This window comes from Eptatretus burgeri, chromosome 5 (genome assembly GCF_056783735.1).
Source record: "Eptatretus burgeri isolate ZD-2024b chromosome 5, Ebu_testis_v1, whole genome shotgun sequence".
Classification (NCBI taxonomy): Eukaryota; Metazoa; Chordata; class Myxini; order Myxiniformes; family Myxinidae; genus Eptatretus; species Eptatretus burgeri.
In genome coordinates, this window is record NC_140965.1 from 24,421,465 (window position 1) to 24,443,448 (window position 21,984).

General features: G+C 50.6%; 2 protein-coding genes across 7 annotated transcripts in view; one reads left to right on the plus strand and one right to left on the minus strand.

Moving 5' to 3' along the window:
- The window catches only part of TANGO2 (transport and golgi organization 2 homolog), a 58,536-nt gene that overhangs the window by 20,774 nt on the left and 15,778 nt on the right, over positions 1-21,984 (plus strand). The window contains exon 10 of one of the 6 annotated variants that reach the window (XM_085881120.1): positions 120-508. The exons of the other annotated variants lie outside the window; for them this stretch is intronic. Coding sequence (XP_085737246.1) covers positions 120-248 — 129 coding nt within the window. The 3' untranslated portion in view covers positions 249-508. Of the gene's footprint in view, positions 1-119; positions 509-21,984 lie in introns of those variants that run through there. 6 annotated transcript variants of the gene reach the window in all.
- The window catches only part of LOC147026083 (syntaxin-1A-like), a 61,543-nt gene continuing 60,228 nt past the window's right edge, over positions 20,670-21,984 (minus strand). Inside the window, exon 10 of the mRNA XM_085881125.1 lies at positions 20,670-21,667. Within this exon, the coding sequence (XP_085737251.1) occupies positions 21,593-21,667 (75 nt within the window). The 3' untranslated portion in view covers positions 20,670-21,592. The remainder of the gene's footprint in view (positions 21,668-21,984) is intronic.

A 21,984-nucleotide genomic window follows, 5' to 3' on the forward strand; every position in this document is an offset into this window, starting at 1 on the left:
TGCATGTTAAATGGATTGTAGTGGGGTGTGCTCACATGCTTCACTACCTCAACAGTTATGTCCTTTCCTTTCTTACGATTGTTAATCTTTCAATGATATATGAACCATACTCTTTACAGGGTGTTGGTGCTCCTGAAACAGGTTCTGAGCAAAGGTTATACTGGGTGGTTTTCTATGACCTTCCCAGTACTAGTTTGGGGTGCCAGCGATTACTTGCCCACACCGTAGGATCTAATGGCCACCAATAATGCCTGCAGATGGGATGCTTGTTGAACATCCATCTGAGAGATGGCACACACTGATGAATCGCTCTGTCTGTGAAACACTGGGATGGCAGTTTATAGCTGGGTTGGGATTCTAACCCAGGCTAGACAGCATAAAGGCAAATGTGTGTCCCTTGCAGCAATCCTGCCACTTCTGACCATTCAATACATGGTTGAAATCTTTTATTTCTGTTCTTTCATGAGCTTCAGTATCTGCATTTAAAAATAAAAAAGAAAGATCCTGATTTTGGCATTATAATGGAAGATCTTTGGCCCTGTCGTCATGGAGGTGCTAAGATGGTCAACCAATCATGCGTTTGAGGATGTTGAAAATGGAATGATTGGTTGCTTCTTGTCCAGATTAATCGACCAGTTGAATGAAAAGTTTTTCATTAATTAAAGAAACACTCCACCCATTTGATCAGCAGACTTTGTTCACATAGTGAGATGAACATAATTGTATATACGAAGTGCATCTCCCTCTGGGTGGTTTTGTTCCGGGCGTGCAACACGTTCTTCCGACATCCCTTTTTTCTGGGCGGTGTATGGGTAACAGACCATTGCCTAAATTGCTCCTGAACAAAAAAAAATTAACCTGGGTTTTGTACACGAAGCAAAACGTGTACTGCTCATGTGCATATATAATTAAATACCTTGTTATATAGCTTGAATAATTCCAATTGCTCTGAACTTATAGGCAGACTTTGGGCCATGCCTGAGGCCTTTATGTACTGTAACCTTCATAAGGCCCATATGACGCCTGTCGGCTCCAACCTTTCGATACAGTATTCGATTATTTTAAAAGTCGCTTAGGCTGTTTTACACTGAACAGAAAGGGAGGGCATGGGAACTGTGAATGACACTGCTGACCATAAACAAAATGGTGGTCATTTTATTTTTCAGGTTACAACCAGCTGTCCAACCAATGGCTATATAGCTGACATACTTGAACACTCGTTCATATATATATATATATATATATATATATATATATATATATATATATATATATATATATATATATATATATATATATATATATATATATATATATATATATATATTGTTGCGAATTCGTGCCCGCCGGCGTGCGAGCGGCCACGTAACTCGAATCGCGGCACGTCGCCCACCGGACGGACAATTCCGTCATGACCCTCTCGGACTAACACCGAGAACTAGTCACGGGTGGGCCTTTCGGCCTCACCACGATCGTGCCAATCGGCCCCCCGCGTGGGATAGGGTTGTTCGCCAAATTCGACCTACCTAAGTACCCACACGGAGGGTAGACCGGGCGATCGCACCTCGCCGTAGGTCGACCCTGGACACGGGCCACTTAAGCGACCCGTTCCGTACTATCGGGATAACTGAGCAGTGTTATCGTCAACCTCGACGGTTCCGATTAATTATCGGGCGTATTTAGCCCACGACCAACCCTTTACGTGAAGTAAGATGGAGATTCAATTAAAGAAAAGACGAAGCGAAACGGGAAAAACAGTTCAACATAAGGCACATTTATTCCGTGGCACACGGATAGCACACATATACAATTATGCACCAAAAGCAATTGCAACAAAAGAAACACAATGCAGATCTACTACCGACGACGCGAGCACACGGCAACACTTACACAGTTTTACTTTACAGACGGCGCCGACAACACATATACTCAAAAGCAAAAGAAAAAGGGCCACCCTCAACGACAAGGGGGAAGACGGGCCTGTGGGCCGAGACCGCGTGGAGCCTACCCGTCTTGTGATGAGCCACAAATGTCGCGGCGGTGCCCCGACTCTGCGCTCCTCCGCGGGTTTCGTTGGCACTGCTTGGAATGGGGTGGGAACGGGGCCCCCTTTCCGCACTATCTCAGCGCGGGGGAGGGGGGGGAAAAGGGGGAATTGTTGATGCTCTGGGGAAAGAGGACAGCCGGCTTGCTTGGGTCCCGCGACGAGCGACTCCACTGCAACCTCGACCGCGCTCCCGGCTTCCCCTCTCTGCAGCTCCCCGACAGGCTCCGAACCCCGACAGACTGACTCTCCTCCAGACCCGTCTTGACTGCTGCTGCCACACTCCGCTGCCGCCACACCTCCCCAACTCGCCCGAGCCCAAAACCACGACTGCCTCCAACTGCTTCCGACCCAAAACAAAACTCAACTGACTCAATTCGCCCCGCGCTCGGCGCTTTATAGTACGGCAGGAGAACCCATATGCAAATTTCCGGATCAGGATGAGCTCGGGGGCGGAGCCACGCTCGCCCATTGGACGGAGGAAAAGTGGGCGTGAACCTCCCCTGATCCTCGAATTTGCATATATCGATTCAACTCTGACGCGCCTGGAGGCGGGGCCAAATCGCCCCGCGCCCGCTGATAGGACGGATAAGAAGTGGGCGTGTATCATTCCTGATCCGACTTTTCCTCGGAAAGGCCACTTTTTGCACCCGTGGCTCAGCGCGCGTCCCGCATGAGGCCAGGACAGCCTGACGCTCGGTGCCCACAAGCGGTGCGGGAATGGCGGCAGAAGGAGGAGAGGTGAAGGTGGTGGAGGGTTTATTGTGGCGGTGATGGCCATGGCGATGCTTGGAATGGCGGTGATGCGATGTTTACGGGAGCGAGCCGTGACTGTAAAGGTCGTGGCTGTTGGCGTTGTTGTGAAGCGGCGTTGCGTTCGGTGGTTGTGTGATGGCGGTTGAGACGTGGTTGGTTCAAAATAAAGATAGAACAGAAAAACGGCTATCTTAAAGGGTTGCAGCCCGAATGAATCGCATTTATTCCCTCTAAACAACGGGTTTGGGGCTAACTACACATGTACTTAGAGATATCTCACCTACGGGACCTGAATGGTGGTTTGCGAATTTCCTCAACCACAACACTACCTCCTCCCCTTTTTACAGACTCGTCCCGAGTCGTCAAATTTTCGTGTGCCATCATGTGTAGTTCTCCCCTAATATGTTTTACCTACGGATCCCTGAGTGCGACATTCATGGTATTCGTGTCCCCAAAATAAATAACCTGAGGGCTGAGTAACTAACTAATCAAACCCACTCACACGGACGACTTAAATAAAATTGCCGGCGCTAAGACAGACATGCCGGGGGCGCACTCATATTTACAGTACATCTTAACCTTAACTTACAAATTTTACACTAAACCATGGCCCAGGATCAATGGACTCTGCAAAAAGAAAGCAGTTAGCAGGGAGCCAGGCTGCTCGCATGCAGTCTGTGGCTCAAACAATGCAGGTGACAGGGAACGTGGCCGGCTGCTCACACGCAGTCTAAGGCCTTCCCTTTTTAAAATGAACCCAGTGAACCACAACAGTGCATGGGCTGCACAAACGCAGTCTCCGTGCCAGCTCAAGTGGCACACGCAATGAGCACAACGGATGGATGGATGGATGGATTAATGGATGGACGCAAACACTGTGCACGGGCCGCCACTGCACGCCCGTGTTGTAGCTGCCAACAGGGCAGTTCTTGCAGCTTGCAAACTGTTGCCTTGATCCTGGCGCACATGGAAATGAACAGGGGGGGCAAAGCAAAATTGAACGGGGCTGGTGAACATGGGCAGTGGGCATGGCATGGCAAAGGCAGCAGGCAACCACAGCCTGCAGAACCAGGCCATTGCAGGCAAACCCAGTGGCAGATGAACTGGCCGGCACAGGCCTTGCAGAAAACAGCTGCAGACGATCAGGCCGGCACAGGCCTTGCAGCAAAACACAGCTGCCGATGAAGTTGGCCGGCCTTTGCCTTGCAGTGCAGGTTGGTGGAGGGAGTGCGGTGGTGCTGGCCACTCAGAAGGCGGGCTCAGACCTACCCTACGGTCTCCCTCCCAACCTATCGCCTTTGCCTGTCACCGTCCATACCCACCCCCTTAATTTGTAAAACCCAATTTAGCCCCAACTTAATTTTTGGTTGTTTTTATTTTTACTTCCCCACTATAAATCGTTCCCTAACCCCCTTTATCATCCTTGTTCGGCTAACCTATCGTCTACTAGCCTACTCCCAACCCCTACATTCCCTTCCCGGAGGGGAATAAGGGAGAGCTCACGTCCTGTGTCGAGGCCCAACGAAGCCTCAAGATGGCCTCCCCAGACTTCAGCGATCTATAACACAAAGTGGGTCCAGCGGCCCACAACGAGAGCGAGGGGATGGATGGTGTGGAGGGGTACACTTCCTATCTACCCTAACCATTTAACTGTTAAACTACCCTGGGGCTTTCAACAAGCGCCTCTCGCTTAAACTATTGGTTCTAACAACCCAGATTCCCGTCGCCTGTGTTGGTGTCCTCACAATTTCGGGCCTTGCCCCCCAATTTTCTTTCCGTGCCCTCACACGGTCTCATGGCTGGGATGCGTGGCTCCCTTGGCAGGCACTACCCTCTGCCGATTCCCCTACGATGGCACCCCCGGGCACTACACTGCCTCTGAGCCTACCAGCTCCCTAAACACCGGGGAGTGCCCCCCATGGCACCTCCCCTGAAACGCACACGTGGCAGGCTGGCTTCCCGGGCCCCTTTCCGAGGGTCACCTGTGCCCACAACACTGCCCACGCGGCTAACGGCGCCCCGGGCCCCCGCACCAAGCGGGTGCACCCGTGCCCACTACGCTATCCCGGCCCCCCATGGGCCCTTGTCCTACCACGGCCGACTAGCCTGGTGCCCGGGGTACCCACTCAGCGATACTCACCTTTCGCAGCCACGCTCCCAGCCCGTCAACAGGGCTCCTGCACCCCTCCAAACAGGTTTCGAGCCTACATTCCCACCAACAGCAAAACGACTTCCATTTTGTAAATTTAACTAACCCCCGAACTCACTCTACACTGACCCCGGGGTCCCTTGAGCGGGAGTCACTCCTCCCCCCAATCACTCATCGCACCATGCATTCCCCATTCGCTCCACACACACAGACCCGCTGGCCTCACTCACTCAACATATACTCACTCAACTCACCAAGTCTTCAACACACACACCGCTGAACTCTGCCATTCTTCTAACTACCTCCCCCAAACTAACTCGTGCTCCCACGTCGTCCCTTAAACTATAGCACGTTCCATTTAACACTACGTAGCTAAACTACGTCCCCTCTACACATTCACAAGTCTGTCCATGTCATCAAAGTCAAAAAAAAATCATTTCCCATCCTAAATCTGGCTACAATCCCTCTACCTAGTCCATTCCACGGGCCCCATGAGGACTTACCCCTGCCCCATGGAGCCGGTCTAACTAAGCTAACCCTTCCCCCTAACTAGTTTCATCCTGTGCCCAGGCCAAGGGGGTCTTCCACCCCTTGCCCGGGAATCCTGTTCACCCGAAAGCGAGGCTTGCTGTTTTTTTTTTTTGTTTTTTTTTCATCGCGTAGCACCAGCGCGGAAACTCGCAACCTCCGCACCATTGCGGCAATTCACAGCCGCGCACATGTGGCGTGACATCATGGCAGCTGTTCTCGTCCCTCGTCCCTCTTGGACGGTACCATCCGGCAGAGATAACCCCTCCTGCCGGATTCCAACCCCACGTGCAGCCATGACGTCACCGTGCGCATAAAAAAAAACACAAGCCCCACGTCTCGAGGGGTTCCCCACACGAACACATGTGCCCTGCCCGTTGGAGCTGAACACACCCGCTCGCGTGGAGAACCCGTCCGGTCCAAATCCGAAATCCTGCCTAAACTTTGTCCGTCCGCGGGATCGGCAAATCCACTGCGTGCGTTTCCGGACCGGGACTTCACTCCCGCAAGCGAGCACGTGGGGGCCTCGTGCGTTGCACAGCACGGACCTCGCGCTCGCTGCTGGGTGAACCCGGCGTGGTCCCCGAAACAGCTACAGCCGCTACTCGGCTTTTGTCCCTCTGTCGCCGTCGTCGCCATTCAACCCACGCACACCTGCGTGTTACGACGCTCATACACCATTCCATTACATTCACACCGGGAGACGCGGTGTGAATGTAATGTTGGTTGGTATGCGGCTGCGTGCTCCTGCATACCAACCAACATCTCCCTCACATACCGCTCTCTCACACACACACGTCTCCCTTGCACTCGGCCGTTCTCACCCATGCCACCTCCCTCGCACACGTGGCTCCACTCACACGCGGGGGCACTCGCCCGTGGTGTCTCATCCACACACGGCGTGCTGGGGAGAACGCCCTTCGGCACACTTGCCACCACACCACTCACACACGGGGTCGCTATCACACCTGGGGTCTCATCCACACACGGGGATGCATTCACACCTTGCACCACACACACCGGGACAACCACACTGGGGATTCGTGTCCCCACAAGGGTGTCCGGGGCCTCTATTCCCCCCAAGCTCGGCGTGCACCCGTTCACAGCACTCGTCCCCTCAACCTCGCAAAGCACGACCGAACCCACCTGGTCGTGACTCGCCTCAAGGGGGCATACTCCCTCCCCTCGTTCCTGGAGGAGGCCATCCAACTGCTCGCACTGGGTCTCTACCCAGTCCGCCAGCTCCCCCTCATGGTCCTCCACTACCTCTGTGTGTGTGTGCGCATCTCTAACCCCGTCCAATTCATCCTCTATCTCCCGTGTCTCTATTATTTCCTTCTCTTCCGTTATCTCCCTTGTCTCAACTATTATTTCCGTCTCTTCCCTTGTTATCTCCCTCGTGCACGTCTCCGTCACCCCAATGAATTTTTCCCTCTCGGTCACTGTCACTGTTGCTCTCTCCGTCACCTTCACACTTCTCGCCCAACACGTCCCCCGAATTACTTTGTCACCCGCCTCCACCGCGGGCCTGACAGCCGTTGCACCCCCTCCCAGCTCGTTCGCTCCCACACGTGGAGTCGCCATTTTGAGCTCCCCGGTTACTGCCTTCATGCCCGCCTGCAGGCTTCGGCCCATGTTCTGCGTCGCACCCCGCAGTTCTTTCATTTCTTCCTTCATTTTGAGTGCGTTTGTTTCCATATTCGTTTTTATTTCGTTTGTGTTTGTTTCCATCTTTTCGTTCATGCCTTTTATTTCGTTTGTGTTTGTATCCATTTTCGTTTTCAGTTCGTTCATTTGCTTGTTCATGCCTTTTATTTCGTTTTTCATGTAATCCATTTTCCTCATCAATGCCTCAAACATTTCCATCGTCCGATCTGTGGGCGAATTCGCACGTGGGGGCCGTTCGTCCGCCACCCCAGCCACTGCGCCCATTTCGAACTCTGGGTTCAGTTGGGGGAGTTCGTGTTCCTGCACAACCAACATTTCCTGCTCGGGGATTTCATCCTGTGCCATGGATTCTACACATTCTAAATCCATTTCTAATACCCCCGGCTCTCGCTCGCCTTGAGACTCCATCTTATTTCTCGTAAAGGGTTAATTTGAATCGCTCGTAATTTGGAGGGAATCGGGGGGTCGCTCCTCTCACCCCTGGACCGATTCCCGTGAATTTAGCTGGAGACAGGAGAGCCCGTTTTCCCGCTCTCCGACACCAGTGCCGCGAGGAGGGGGGATGAGTTTGTATCCCACGACCTGACACCAGTGTTGTGAATTCGCGCCCGCCGGCGTGCGAGCGGCCACGTAACTCGAATCGCGGCACGTCGCCCACCGGACGGACAATTCCGTCGTGACCCTCTCGGACTAACGCCGGGAACTAGTCACGGGTGGGCCTTTCGGCCTCACCACGATCGTGCCAATCGGCCCCCCGCGTGGGATAGGGTTGTTCGCCAAATTCGACCGACCTAAGTACCCACACGGAGGGTAGACCGGGCGATCGCACCTCGCCGCAGGTCGACCCCGGACACGGGCCACTTAAGCGACCCGTTCCGTACAATCGGGATAACCGAGCGGCGTTATCGTCAACCTCGACGGTTCCGATTAATTATCGGGCGTATTTAGCCCACTACCAACCCTTTACGTGAAGTAAGATGGAGATTCAATTAAAGAAAAGACGAAGCGAAACGGGAAAAACAGTTCAACATAAGGCACATTTATTCCGTGGCACACGGATAGCACACATATACAATTACAACAATTATGCACCAAAAGCAATTGCAACAAAAGAAACACAATGCAGATCTACTACCGACGACGTGAGCACACGGCAACACTTACACAGTTTTACTTTACAGACGGCGCCGACAACACATATACTCAAAAGCAAAAGAAAAAGGGCCACCCTCAACGACAAGAGGGCAGACGGGCCTGTGGGCCGAGACCGCGTGGAGCCTACCCGTCTTGTGATGAGCCACAAATGTCGCGGCGGTGCCCCGACTCCGCGCTCCTCCGCGGGTTTCGTTGGCACTGCTTGGAATGGGGTGGGAACGGGGCCCCCTTTCCGCACTATCTCAGCGCGGGGGGGGGGGGGGGGAGGGAAGGGGGAATTGTTGATGCTCTGGGGAAAGAGGACAGCCGGCTTGCTTGGGTCCCGCGACGAGCGACTCCACTGCGACCTCGACCGCGCTCCCGGCTTCCCCTCTCTGCAGCTCCGACAGGCTCCGAACCCTGACAGACTGACTCTCCTCCAGACCCGTCTTGACTGCTGCTGCCACATTCCGCCGCCGCCACACCTCCCCAACTCGCCCGAGCCCAAAACTGCGACTGCCTCCAACTGCTTCCGACCCAAAACAAAACTCAACTGACTCAATTCGCCCCGCGCTCGGCGCTTTATAGTACGGCAGGAGAACCCATATGCAAATTTCCGGATCAGGATGAGCTCGGGGGCGGAGCCACGCTCACCCATTGGACGGAGGAAAAGTGGGCGTGAACCTCCCCTGATCCTCGAATTTGCATATATCGATTCTACTCTGACGCGCCTGGAGGCGGGGCCAAATCGCCCCGCGCCCGCTGATAGGACGGATCAGAAGTGGGCGTGTATCATTCCTGATCCGACTTTTCCTCGGAAAGGCCGCTTTTTGCACCCGCGGCTCAGCGCACGTCCCGCACGAGGCCAGGACAGCCTGACGCTCGGTGCCCACAAGCGGTGCGGGAATGGCAGCAGAAGGAGGAGAGGTGAAGGTGGTGGAGGGTTTATTGTGGCGGTGATGGCCATGGCGATGCTTGGAATGGCGGTGATGCGATGTTTACGGGAGCGAGCCGTGACGGTAAAGGTCGTGGCTGTTGGCGTTGTTGTGAAGCGGCGTTGCGGTCGGTGCTTGTTGTGTGATGGCGGTTGAGACGTGGTTGGTTCAAAATAAAGATAGAACAGAAAAACGGCTATCTTAAAGGGTCGCAGCCCGAATGAATCACATTTATTCCCTCTAAACAACGGGTTTGGGGCTAACTACACATGTACTTACAGAGATATCTCACCTACGGGACCTGAATGGTGGTTTGCGAATTTCCTCAACCACAACAATATATATATATATATATATATATATATATATATATACATATATATATATATATATATATATATATATATATATATATATATATATATATATATATATATATATATATATATATATATATATATATATATATATTGTTGCGGATTCGCGCCCGCCGGCGTGCTGACGGCCACGTAACTCGAATCGCGGCACGTCGCCCACCGGACGGACAATCCAGTCGTGACCCTCTCGGACTAACGCCGGGAACCAGTCACGGGTGGACCTTTCGGTCTCACCGCGATCGAGCCAATCGGCCCCCGCGTGGGATAGGGTTGCTCGCCAAATTCGACCTACCTAAGTACCCACACGGAGGGTAGACCGGGCGATCGCACCTGGCCGCAGGTCGACTTCGGACACGGGCCACTTAAGCGACCCGTTCCGTACTATCGGGATAACCGAGTGGTGTTATCGTCGGCCTCGACGGTTCGATTAATTATCGGGCGTATTCAGCCCACTACCAACCCTTTACGTGAAGTAAGATGGGGATTCAATAGAGGAAAAGACGAAGCGAAGCGGGAGAACAGTTCAATAATAAAGCACATTTATTCGCGATGAACGGAAAGCACACATATACAATTCCACCAAAAGCACATAGAAAAGAAGAGAAACAATGCAATTTTACACAAAAAGCAAATGTAAAAGTGAAGACACAATGCAGAGCTAATACCGACTACCGAGCACACGGCAACACTTATACAATTCTACTTCACAGACGGCGCCGACAACACATACCCAAAACCAAGAAAAAGAACACCCTCAAGGATGAGGCGGGCCTGAGGCCGAGACCGGGTCGGGCCTACCCGTCTGGTGATGAGACGCGGAGCGGCGATGGTGCCTCAACTCCGCGGGCCTCGCGGACAGTGTCTGGTAGGGGGTGGGAAAGGGGGCCCCCTTGGTCGCACTATCTCAGCGCGGGGGGAAACAGGAGGGGGTTGCTGATGCTCGGGGTAAGGAGGATTTTTACTCTGTCTCGAGTCCCGCGACGAGCGTCTCCACCTCGACCAGGTCGCGCCGTCGGCCTCCCTGGTGTGCAGCTCCCGGCACGATGCGAGCACCCCCTCGTCTGCCTTCGCCGCCTCTCCACAGCTCCGTCCTCTTCGCTCCGACTCCAACGCACACGACGACGACGACGACCAACGACCAACCAACTTCTTCTTCTTCTTCTTCCCAACTCCACCGACTGCGTAGTCTTAACTCAACTCTACTGACGAACGCGGTCGCTTATATAAGCCCCGTGGCTTCGCCTTTGACCCCCTGCCTTCGACCTTTCACCTCGCTCCCCATTGGCCCGAGAAAAAGTGGGCGTGAATGCATTTTGATCCATGAATTTGCATATAGCGACCGCCCTCCAACGCCCTGGAGGCGGGGCCAAATCGCCCCTCGCTCACCGATTGGACGGCACAAAAGTGGGCGTGTGTCGTTTTTGATCCGTTTTTGGAGCGGAAAATCCGTGGTTTTGTACACGCTGTTAGGCGCGCGCCCTGCACGAGTCCAATACCGGTACCCACAAGCGGCGCAAGAACGGTGGCGATGCGACGGTTGCGAGGTGTGACGGGAAAGGTCGTGGCTGTTGTGGTGAAGCGGCGTTGTGGTGGGTGGTTGATGTGACGACTGTTGAGACGCGGTTGGCGGTGGTAACAATGGCGGTTGGTCCAAAATAAAGATAGTAAAAGAAAAACGGCTATCCTGAAGAGTCGCAGCACGCATGAATGACATGTATTCCCACTAGACAACGGGTTTGGGCCTAACTACACATATACTTTCGGAGATATCTCACCTAAGGGACCTGAATGGTGGTTTGCGAATTTGGTAACCACAACACTACCCCCTCCCCTTTTTACAGACTCGTCCCGAGTCGTCAAATTTTCGTGTGCCATCATGTGTAGTTTTCCCCTAGTACATTTTACCTACGGATCCCTGAGTGCGACATTCATGGTATTCGTGTCCCCAAAATAAATAACCTGAGGGCTGCGTAACTACCTAAACAAACTCACTCACACGGACGACTTAAATAAAATTGCCGGCGCTCGGACAGACATGCCGGGGGCGCACTCATATTTACAGTACATCTTAACCTTAACTTACAAATTTTACACTAAACCATGGCCCAGGATCAATGAACTCTGCAAAAGAAAAGCAGTTAGCAGGGAGCCAGGCTGCTCGCATGCAGTCTCTGGCTCAAAACAATGCAGGTGACAGGGAACGTGGCTGGCTGCTCACACGCAGTTCAAGGCCTTCCCTTTTGAATTGAACGCAGTGAACCACAACGGTGCATGGGCTGCACAACGTAGTCTCCGTGCCAGCTCAAGTGGCACACGCAATGAACACAACGAATGGATGGATGAACACAAACACGGTGCACGGGCCGCCACTGCAGGCCCGTGTTGTAGCTGCCAACAGGGCAGTTCTCGCAGCTTGCAAACTGTTGCCTTGCGGATCCTGGCGCACATGGAAATGAACAGGGGGGGGCAAAGCAAAAATTGAACGGGGCTGGTGAACGTGGGCAGTGGGCATGGCATGGCAAAGGCAGCAGGCAAACACAGCCCGCAGAAGAAGGCCGCTGCAGGCAAACACAGCCGGCAGATGAACTGGCCGGCACAGGCCTTGAAGAAAAACAACAGCTGCCGATGAAGTTGGCCGGCATCCGCCTTGAAGCAAAACACGGCCAGCCGATGAAGTTGGCCAGCCTTTGCCGTTCAGTGGAGGTTGGTGGAGGGAGTGCTGTGGTGCTGGCCACTTGGAAGGCGGGCTCGGACCTACCTACCTGTCTCCCTCCCACCTCTCGCCTTTGCCTGTCACTGTACATACCCACTCCCTTAATTTGTGAAAAACCAATTTAGCCCCAACTTATTATTTTTTTTTTTTTTTTTTTTTTTTTTTACTTCCCCCTATAAATCGTCCCCTAACCCCCTTTATCGTCCTTGTTCGGCTAACCTATCCTGTCACCTAGCCTACTCCCAACCCCTACGTTCCCTTCCCGGAGGGGAATAAGGGAGAGCTCACGTCCTGTGTCGAGGCCCAATTAAAGCCTCAGGATGGCCTCCCCAGAGTTCGGCGATCTTAACACCAAGTGGGTCCAGTGGCCCACAACGACAGCGAGGGGATGGATGGTGCGGAGGGGTACATCTCCTAATCTACCCTAACCATTTAACTGTTAAACTACCCCGGGGCTTTCAACAAGCGCCTCTCGCTTAAACTATTGGTTCTAACAACCCAGATTCCCGTCGCCTGTGTTGGTGTCCTCACAATTTCGGGCCTCGCCCCCCAATTTTCTCTCCGTGCCCTCACACGGTCTCATGGCTGGGACACGTGGCTCCCTTTGGCAGGCACGACCCTCTGCCGAATCTCCCGCTATGGCACCCCCGGGCACTACACTGCCTCCGAGCCTACCAGCTCCCTAACACCGGGAGTGCCCCCATGGCACCTCCCCTGAAACGCACACGTGGCAGGCTGGCTTCCCGGGCCCCTTTCCGAGGGTCACCCATGCCCACAACACTGCCCACGCGGCTAATGGCGCCCCGGGCCCCCGCACCAAGCAGGCGCACCCGTGCCCACTACTCTATCCCGGCCCCCCATGGGCCCATGGCCTACCGCGGCCGACTAGCCTGGTGCCCGGGGTACCCACTCAGCGATACTCACCTTTCGCAGCCACGCTCCCAAGCCCGTCAACAGGGCTCCTGCACCCCTCCAAATGGGTCTCGAGCCTACACTCCCACCAACAACAAAACGACCTCCATTTTTCAATTTGACTAACCCAGCTTACTCAGTCTACACTGACCCCGGGGTCCCTTGGGCGGGAGTCACTCCTCCGGGAGACACCCCAATCACTCATCGCACCATGCATTCCCCATTCGCTCCATACACACAGACCCGCTGGCCTCACTCACTCACCAAGCACATGCCTCCACCTCATAACTCACCAACAACTCTTCAACACACTCACCACTGAACTCTGCCATCCTTCTAACTACATCCCCTAACTAACTCGTGCTCCCACGTCGTCCCTTACACTATAGCACGTTCCTTTTAACACTACGTAGCTAAACTACGTCCCCTCTACACACTCACTGTCAGTCACTGTCTCCAAATAAATCATTTTATTTCCCAACCTAAAGCTCACTAAATCCCTCTACCTAATCCATTCCACGGACTCCATGAGGACTTACCCCTGCCCCATGAAGTCGGTCTAACTAAGCTAACCCTTCCCCCTAACTAGTTTCCATCCTGTGCCCAGGGGTCAAGGGGGTCTTCCACCCTTTGCCCAGGAATCCTGTGCACCCGAAAGTGAGGCTTGTTTTTGTTTTGTTTTTTCCCCATGCGCAGCACCTGCGCGGCAACTCAGAGCTCGCGCACTTTACACCTGCCCGTGACGTCATGCAGCTGCACGTGTTCCTCGTCCCTCCTTGGACGGTGCCATCCGGCAGGGATACCCCTCCTGCCGAATTCCAACCCCACGTGCAGCCATGGCGTCACCGTGCGCATAAAAAAAACAAGCCCCACGTTTCGAGGGGTTCCCCACGCGAACACATGTGCTTTGCCCGTTGGAGCTTAACACACACGATCGCGTGGAGAACCCGTCCGGTCCAAATCCATAATCCTGCCTAAACTTTGTCCGTCCGCGGGATCGGCAAATCCACCGCTGGCGTTTCCGGACCGGGACTTCACTCTCGCAAGCGAGCACGTGGCGGTCTCGTGCGTTGCACAGCACGGACCTCGTGCTCACTGCTGGGTGAACCCGGCACGGTCCTCGAAACAACTACAGCCGCTACTCGGCTTTCTTTCCTCTGTCGTCGTCGTCGTCGCCATTCGACCCACGCACACCTGCGTGTTACGACGCTCACAGTCCATTCCATCACATTCACCCCGGGAGATGCGGCTGCGTGCTCCCGCATGCCCACCGACATCTCCCTCACATGCCGCTCTCTCACACACACGGTCTCCCTTGCATACGGCCGTTCACTCACGCGTGCCTCACTACTCACACAAGCCATACTACTTACACACGCGGGGGCACTCACCCGCGGTGCCTCATCCACACTCCGTGCCTCACTCACACACGCGGGGGCACTCACCCGCGGTGCCTCACTCACACACACGGCCTCACTCACACACGCGGGGGCACTCACCCGCGGTTCCTCATCCACACACGGCGTGCTGGGAAGCACGTACTCCGGCACCATCGCCACCACACCACTCACACACGGGGTCGCTTCCACACACGGGGACGCACTCACGCCTTGCACCACACACACAGGGACAACCACACTGGGGATTCGTGTCCCCACAAGGGTCTCCGGGGCCTCTATACCCCCCAAGCTCTCCGTGCACCTGTCCACAGCACTCGTCCCCTCAACCTCGCAAAGCAGGACCGAACTCACCTGGTCGTGACTCGCCTCAAGGGGGCATACTCCCTCCCCTCGTTCCTGGAGGAGGCCATCCAGGTGCTCGCACTGGGTCCCTACACGCTCCGCGAGCTCACCCCCATTTTCCTCCACTACCTCCGTGTGTGTGTGCGTCACTTACCCCATCTTCATCGTGCAGTCTCTCCTCTATTTTTTTTTTTCTCCCGTGTCTCTATACATTTATAAGTTTCTGTTGTCGTCACCTCGTGTCTCGTCTCACACGTTTTGGTCTCCCCATTTAATTTTTCCCTTTTGGTCACCGTCGATTCTTCTGTCACGACCCTCGCCCAACACGCCCCCCGAATTATTTTTTTACCCGCCTCCACCGCGGGCCTGTCAGCCGTTGCACCCCCTTCCAGCTCGTTTGCTCCCACACGTGGAGTCGCCATTCCCAGCTCCCTGGTCACGGCCTTCATGCCCGCCTGCAGGCATCGGCCCATGTTCTGCGTCTCACCCCGTAGCTCTTTCATTTCCTCCTTCATGTTTGTTTCCATTCCACATCACTCATACAAAAAGCAAAGGAAAGAAAGCCACCCTCACAGGCAAGGAGGCAGACAGGTTCGTGGACCAAATGTGCGTGGATCCTGGAGGAGCGGCCAGGTCCACGAGACCGAGGTCTTACCCGCGTCCTCGTGACGCGATGGCGGGCAAGCCGCAATGTTCGCGCAGCTACGCCCCGACTCCCTGCCCCTGGCGTGGTCGGCGAGCTCCGTGCAAGCAGTTTTGTTGGCACCATGTTTAGGGTGGGGGAGGAACGGGGCCCCCCGGCACTATCTCAGCGCGGATGGGGGGGGCGGAAATTGCTGATGCTCAGGGAGAGGGGAATGGCTGGCTGGCTTGGACCCCGCGACGAGATGAGCGACCCTCACACCGCAACCTCGTTGCCGACCGCCGTCTTCACTTGACTCGAACTTGAACTCTTCACTTGCCCTGACCAGCCGCCTGCAGCTCAACTGCGCGAACTCCGCGAGTCGCCTTATGCTCGCGTCTTTATAGGCCGCAGAAGGAGCCTATATGCAAATTTCAGGATCAAAGCGCGATTGGAGGGGCCACGCCACCCTCTGTTCAGCCATTGGTGTGGCAAAAAGGGGGCATGAACCTCTTGATCCGAATTCCTCTCATAAAGAATCCACGTTCATCGCGCTTGGAGGCGGGGTCATACCGCCCGACGCTTGCCAATTGGACGGAGAAAAAGGGGGCGTGAAGCCTTCCTGATCCGAATTTCTCCCTCGGAAAGGCCGCCATTCGCGCTCGCGGCTCGATGCGTTCGGCACCAATCGCCGAACGGGCCCTGGACAGCACGACGTTTGGTGTTGACTGGTGGTGTGGTCGATGGTTGGAGAAGGAGATAGGCGAAGGTGGTGGGGGGTTTTCTGTGGTGGTTTGGTGGTTGGCGGGCGTCGTTTGGGAATGGCGGTGAAGCGATGTTTGCGGGATGGAGTTGTAAAGGTAGTGGCTGTTTGCATTGTTGGCGGCTTAATGGTCGAAAAGAACAATAGAGAAAGAAAAATGGCTAACTCAAAGCGTCGCAGACCGGATGAAGCACACATATTCCCTCTATCCAAGGGGTTTGGGCTAACTACACATGAACTTACCGATATATCTCACCTGAGGACTCTTTATGGTGTAATGTGAATTTCCACAACGTAACTATATATATATATATATATATATATATATATATATATATATATATATATATATATATATATATATATATATATATATATATATTAATGATGTTTTGCCACCCCCTCACCCTACCCCTACCTCATTTCATTTTTCATATTCATGCAATATGTCTACCTCTTCCTATTATCCTTTGATCCTCCATCTGTCAATCTGCTTCCCTGAACTTAGCTCTTACATGAGTCTATGTTTGTCTGTGATTGTTCCAGAACCAAACATTCATAAAGCTGGGAGATGATAGTTTGCTTAAAATGCAGAAAAATGAGGCCGATTATGGACATGGTGTACAAAATGAGATATGGGCAAATATATATATATATATATATATATATATATATATATATTTTTTTTTACTAAAACTCTCATCTTGTATATATGTATGGATGCATGTTCCCAAAATACAGCCAAAACGGTACATGATGGCACAAAAATTTTACGATCACCTTACCCACCATTCGCCTGCAGTGTGCAGTATCAAGTTTCGTTAAAATCGGGCAATGCAAAAATCAATTCCCGATTCGGTCAAGTACTCCGGGATTATTTGATCAATACAAACAACCCCAGTGGTATAGTTCGCTGGAGCTGTCTTTTTTTTTTTTTCTTGAAATGATTTATTTTAAAATCTCATACATTTAGTATAGACCTGTGGTTCCCAACCTTTTTTTGGTGGTGACCCCATTCCAGATCTCAGCATCGGAGCACGACCCCTCGAAGAACAGTCACATGTGTTCACTATGAAACATCATTATCATTCGTGTTTATTGCCCACTTATTTTTGACAAATTATTGATACAATCATGATCAATGTGATGGCTGGGCCTGTTTCTCAGCCACGAGTTTTGCAATGCGCGGCTCAACGCGATGATCATGTCTTTCTCGATTTTAAGACGATTGCGGAACTTCGTTTTCATCACAACCATTGTATAAAATGACTGTTCACATAAGTATGACGACGGGTACAGCAATAGGAGCCGTATTGCCTTCTCGGATAGACGTGGATAGGATTCAAGCATTTTGCACCAGTAACTGGACAAAGACACGGACTTGTACAATGGTTTCGCTCCGGAATGCTGCTTCAGTCTCACAAGCTCCTCTTGGGCGATATCATCGTCGGCGATGGCATCTAATGGTGCACTGAATGGGTCTCGGGTCACGGTGAATGACTGGATGTCGAGCTCGGGAAAGTAGTGTTCGAACTGATCAATCAGTGACTGAAGGTGTTCATTCATTTCGCCAGAAACATGCTCGACTTGGATGTCTTCGGATTCTTCAACTTCCAGGTGGGCATGTTCCACAGCATGTGCCTTGGTCTGATAACATTTACCTTCTTTATCCAAGCGGGAATTTCTAAGGGTGGTGAACTTCGTTCGAAAAATGAGCGATCTCTATCTTTGTATGTTGCATGTTTTGATGACAGATGCCGTTGTAACTTATGTTTCATGGATTCACTCGAAAGTACTTCATAACAAATGACGCACTGAGGTTTCTGGACTCCATGCACTGTCACATAATAGAAACCTGGCTCAATGAATTTGTCATTGTGAGGTCGTTCTCACGACCCGCCGGCCATATTCCTTCACAAAAAGTAACAACTTTCAACTTTGGGTATAGTATAGAAACGAAATGTTCAAGAAGGCTCTTCTTCAATGAGCAACGACGCAAAATGAATAAGAGGCACTGAGTGGTATCCAGTCATAATCCAGAAAATTCAAACACTTCGCACGCAGGTATTCCAATGGTCAGCAGAAGTAGAGATGATGTAGTTGTAGCAGTTGTAGCATTGTAAAGATGATGTGAAGAACTTGATATTCGGCCAACTATTTATATGGTTTCCACCCTTACTTCAAAGCAACTTTTGATCTGACGAGTACTTTTGATCTTACAACTTTCAGTGCTCCATGTCGCTGGTCCCTCCACTCAAACTTTGAGTCCATCCATCGCAGTCAAAAACCCAAGCATGGTTTCAGGGGTGCGGATGGGTAGGGGGTAAAAGTGCACGGTTTCGCTCCAAGTGGCCAAATTGAACTGAACCGTGAACCAACTTACGGGTTCACCATAAGGTTTTAAGAGCAATGCACGGTTACGGGTAGAACTGGGCATGCTCGTTTAAAATTGCGAACATACTGTAACTCGCATGCGCTAGCTGGCTGATGAGGAAATACCATCCACTGATCACCCGAATTAGAGTGGGAAACCCACCTTAGTTTCTATTTCCAGAACAAAATGTTGTAATGAGAAAGTAATTATTGGCAATGTCAAGCATGTGGCAAGCGCTGTGTATAGATCACAGATTTACATAATTTTCATAAAAACATAGCATTTACAAAAATTTACATTTACATTTACACAAGTCCCCGACCCCACAAAAAGTGCTGGGGTCGCAACCCCGAGGTTGGGAACCCAGGGTATAGACAAAACGATTTATTTTTAAGCATAAAATAAACCGCCATTTTGATCTAATACTTCAGTATTCATTTATAAATAAAATTGTGTTGAGAACATTATGCACAATAATTTATTCGACTTTTTTTTTCTCTTTTTTTTCACATTGACGCACAATATCACGTTTCGTTCAAATCGGGCAACGAAAAAAAAATATTAAAAATCAATTCCCGATTCAGTCAAGTACTCTTTGGGATTATTTGATCAATGCAAACAACCTCAGCGGTATAGTTTGCTGGAGCTATCTTTGTTTTTTGTTTTGAAATGATTTTTCATCAACCGCTGTCACAACGGGAACCCAACGGGTTCACGGGTTGTCGAGTGAACTTTAAAGCTTGAGCAAGCAGAGCATATAGTCTCACCTCACACATTCATTCTGAACAATACCATGGTTAACTGAACAAACCACTTGTGGCCCATATACCAGTATCATGCACGCATCCTCTGTCAGGTTCTTGGCATTGGTTATGAACGTCATAACTTTAATTCTTCACTCGCATCAGGTCATAGATCAGGTATATGAAGTTTAATTTTTGGACAAGGATTTCAATTAAACCAATTATGACTGGAAAACCACTTCACTGATATACCCCATGGGGAATTAACATATGCCAAGTTTCAATTTTTTTTCATTGAGCAGTTTGAGAAAAATGTCCAATTTTTTTTTCTTCCTTTAATCCAATTGGGCTGCCATACAATGTGACCTATTTCAGAGTTAAATAAAATATTCTCCATGGAGAGTCCATATGGTTCAAGTTTTGCATCAATCAGATAAGTGGTTGCAGAGAACCATTTTCAAAGTGAAAATGTATGGACACACACATACAGTCTCGCATCCTCTTTGGGGTGAGACTGAGCAGTATTGTCCAGTCAGAACAAACCAAATGAATGAACAACAAACATGATTGAGGGGATGAATAAATATTTGACCACCACAGTTGCTGCAAGACATGACAATAGGTCTGAAATAACCAATGTACAGGGAAAACAGATTTACTATTCTATTCTACCAAAAGGTATGGCACTTGTCAATGGTTAAAAAAAAACCATCCAGTATGACTGCCCTGTACCCCAAATCATAGCTGTTCATGTATAGTGTATCCCATAATTTTGTTGGTCCTGAGCCCATAATTGGTGATCTCACCCATCCCACAGAAGCCGCTGGTAATCTTCCGCCAAGATAACTTTATTGCACCACATCACGCAGCCCTGTGTATCAATACCAAAAGGCTTATGTTCAGCTGCTTTAAGCTGTTAGAACAGAATGCAACGTGACGGCCGATATCGCAATCGTTCTCGAAAACACCTTCACACCAAAATGGAGGTTTATTTCGACAGTGCGTATGGTGTTTTGTCAGCAATCTATTGCAAGATTCTCATGTTCAAATAATTTTCTTTGGTCTTCCAGATCCATGAAGGGATTGTTCCCATTTTTGTGAGCAATGGTAAAACAACAAGGTTGCCTGAGTCAGCAAACCCCATTGTGAAGTAAAAACTTTTGGAATGTTATTATAAATAATCTCAACAGACATAATAAATAATAATAATCAAATTCAAAACCTTTTATTACACTATATGTATGTACATATATCAAACCAAAAATCACTTCCTCATTTAAATAGATTTGTTACAATGACAAAGTTTACTGTAACAGAAAACAAAAGCATTTATAAAAACAAACAAACAACACTTCATTTTATATTATTGTTCCACGGACAAGGTACCATTGGCAGAGAAGTCAATTTGTGTGCAATACAAGTTAGAGCCGTTAACAATCTGAGCAGCAGTTTTGGGGTGCTGCGATTAGTGTTCATGTACACGAGAAAATAGGTTTTCAAAAAACAAGTCCATGTTTGTTTTAAAACTTTTACAATCACTGGCGAGTATTGCACCAATTGTACGAGTCGTCACATCCTTCAAACGGGACGTCTCAGAGGGGGAAAAAAAAAGTTTGGGGGGGGAGGAGGAGGAGGAGGGAGAGGGTCATCAAAATTAATTTTCTTTTTGAAGGTGGACGTAATCCGGAAATTTATATTTTTCTGTAATGTTGAGAAAATTAGATGTTCGGTGAATAAATTTTAGTAGTAGTTACGAGTACAATATAATATAATACTCCAGTTTGTGCATTCTGACATTTGGTTTGATTAAAAAAAAGGCAGCCTGAGCCACATCGATAGTTTCACAGTTTGATTCAGAGGCATAGGTATGACACAGCAGGTTATTTTGCAGCCCTTTAAACATAAGGCACAGAATGTTTAAAGCATTTGAGATGATATAGCTTCACACGAGTAAGTGTTCTGGTCACAACACGAAAAGGTGAATTTGAACTTCAAGTCCTTCCCTTGGTTCAACACGTAAGTAGTTCTGTTTATCAAAGCATCTTGGATAATGAGGTTTCAACCACTTGCTGGGCTTGGAATGTTACTAAGTTGGTAAACAATTTTGTTTTCTGATCTTGAACCCCTCTGTGTTAGCTTAGCTTGACAGCCAGGACGATGACGATGATGACAATGATCACTGCACCCACTCCGACGAGAATCAATTTCTGCAAAAGAGTGAGGATGGAAGAGGAGGAAAGTGTGTGTAGGAGGTTAAAAAAAATCTGCAGATTTGAAGAGCCAAAATGTAATGGTTAACTCAGCTGAAAATGTGAAAAGTTTGGGGTTTTGAAATTCATAAAATGGCTGGGAATTGGATTAACCGACTCACCATCTCTATCTCTTAACGGGCCTAATTGCTTATCGAGTGGGATCTCGTCAGGGAACAATTTTGGCCCAGGTTTTAAACGAACTGGCGGGTCAGGATCATTGACATTCGAACGAACAGCTCAGGTACAAAACAAACAGTTTATTCAGGGTGCCG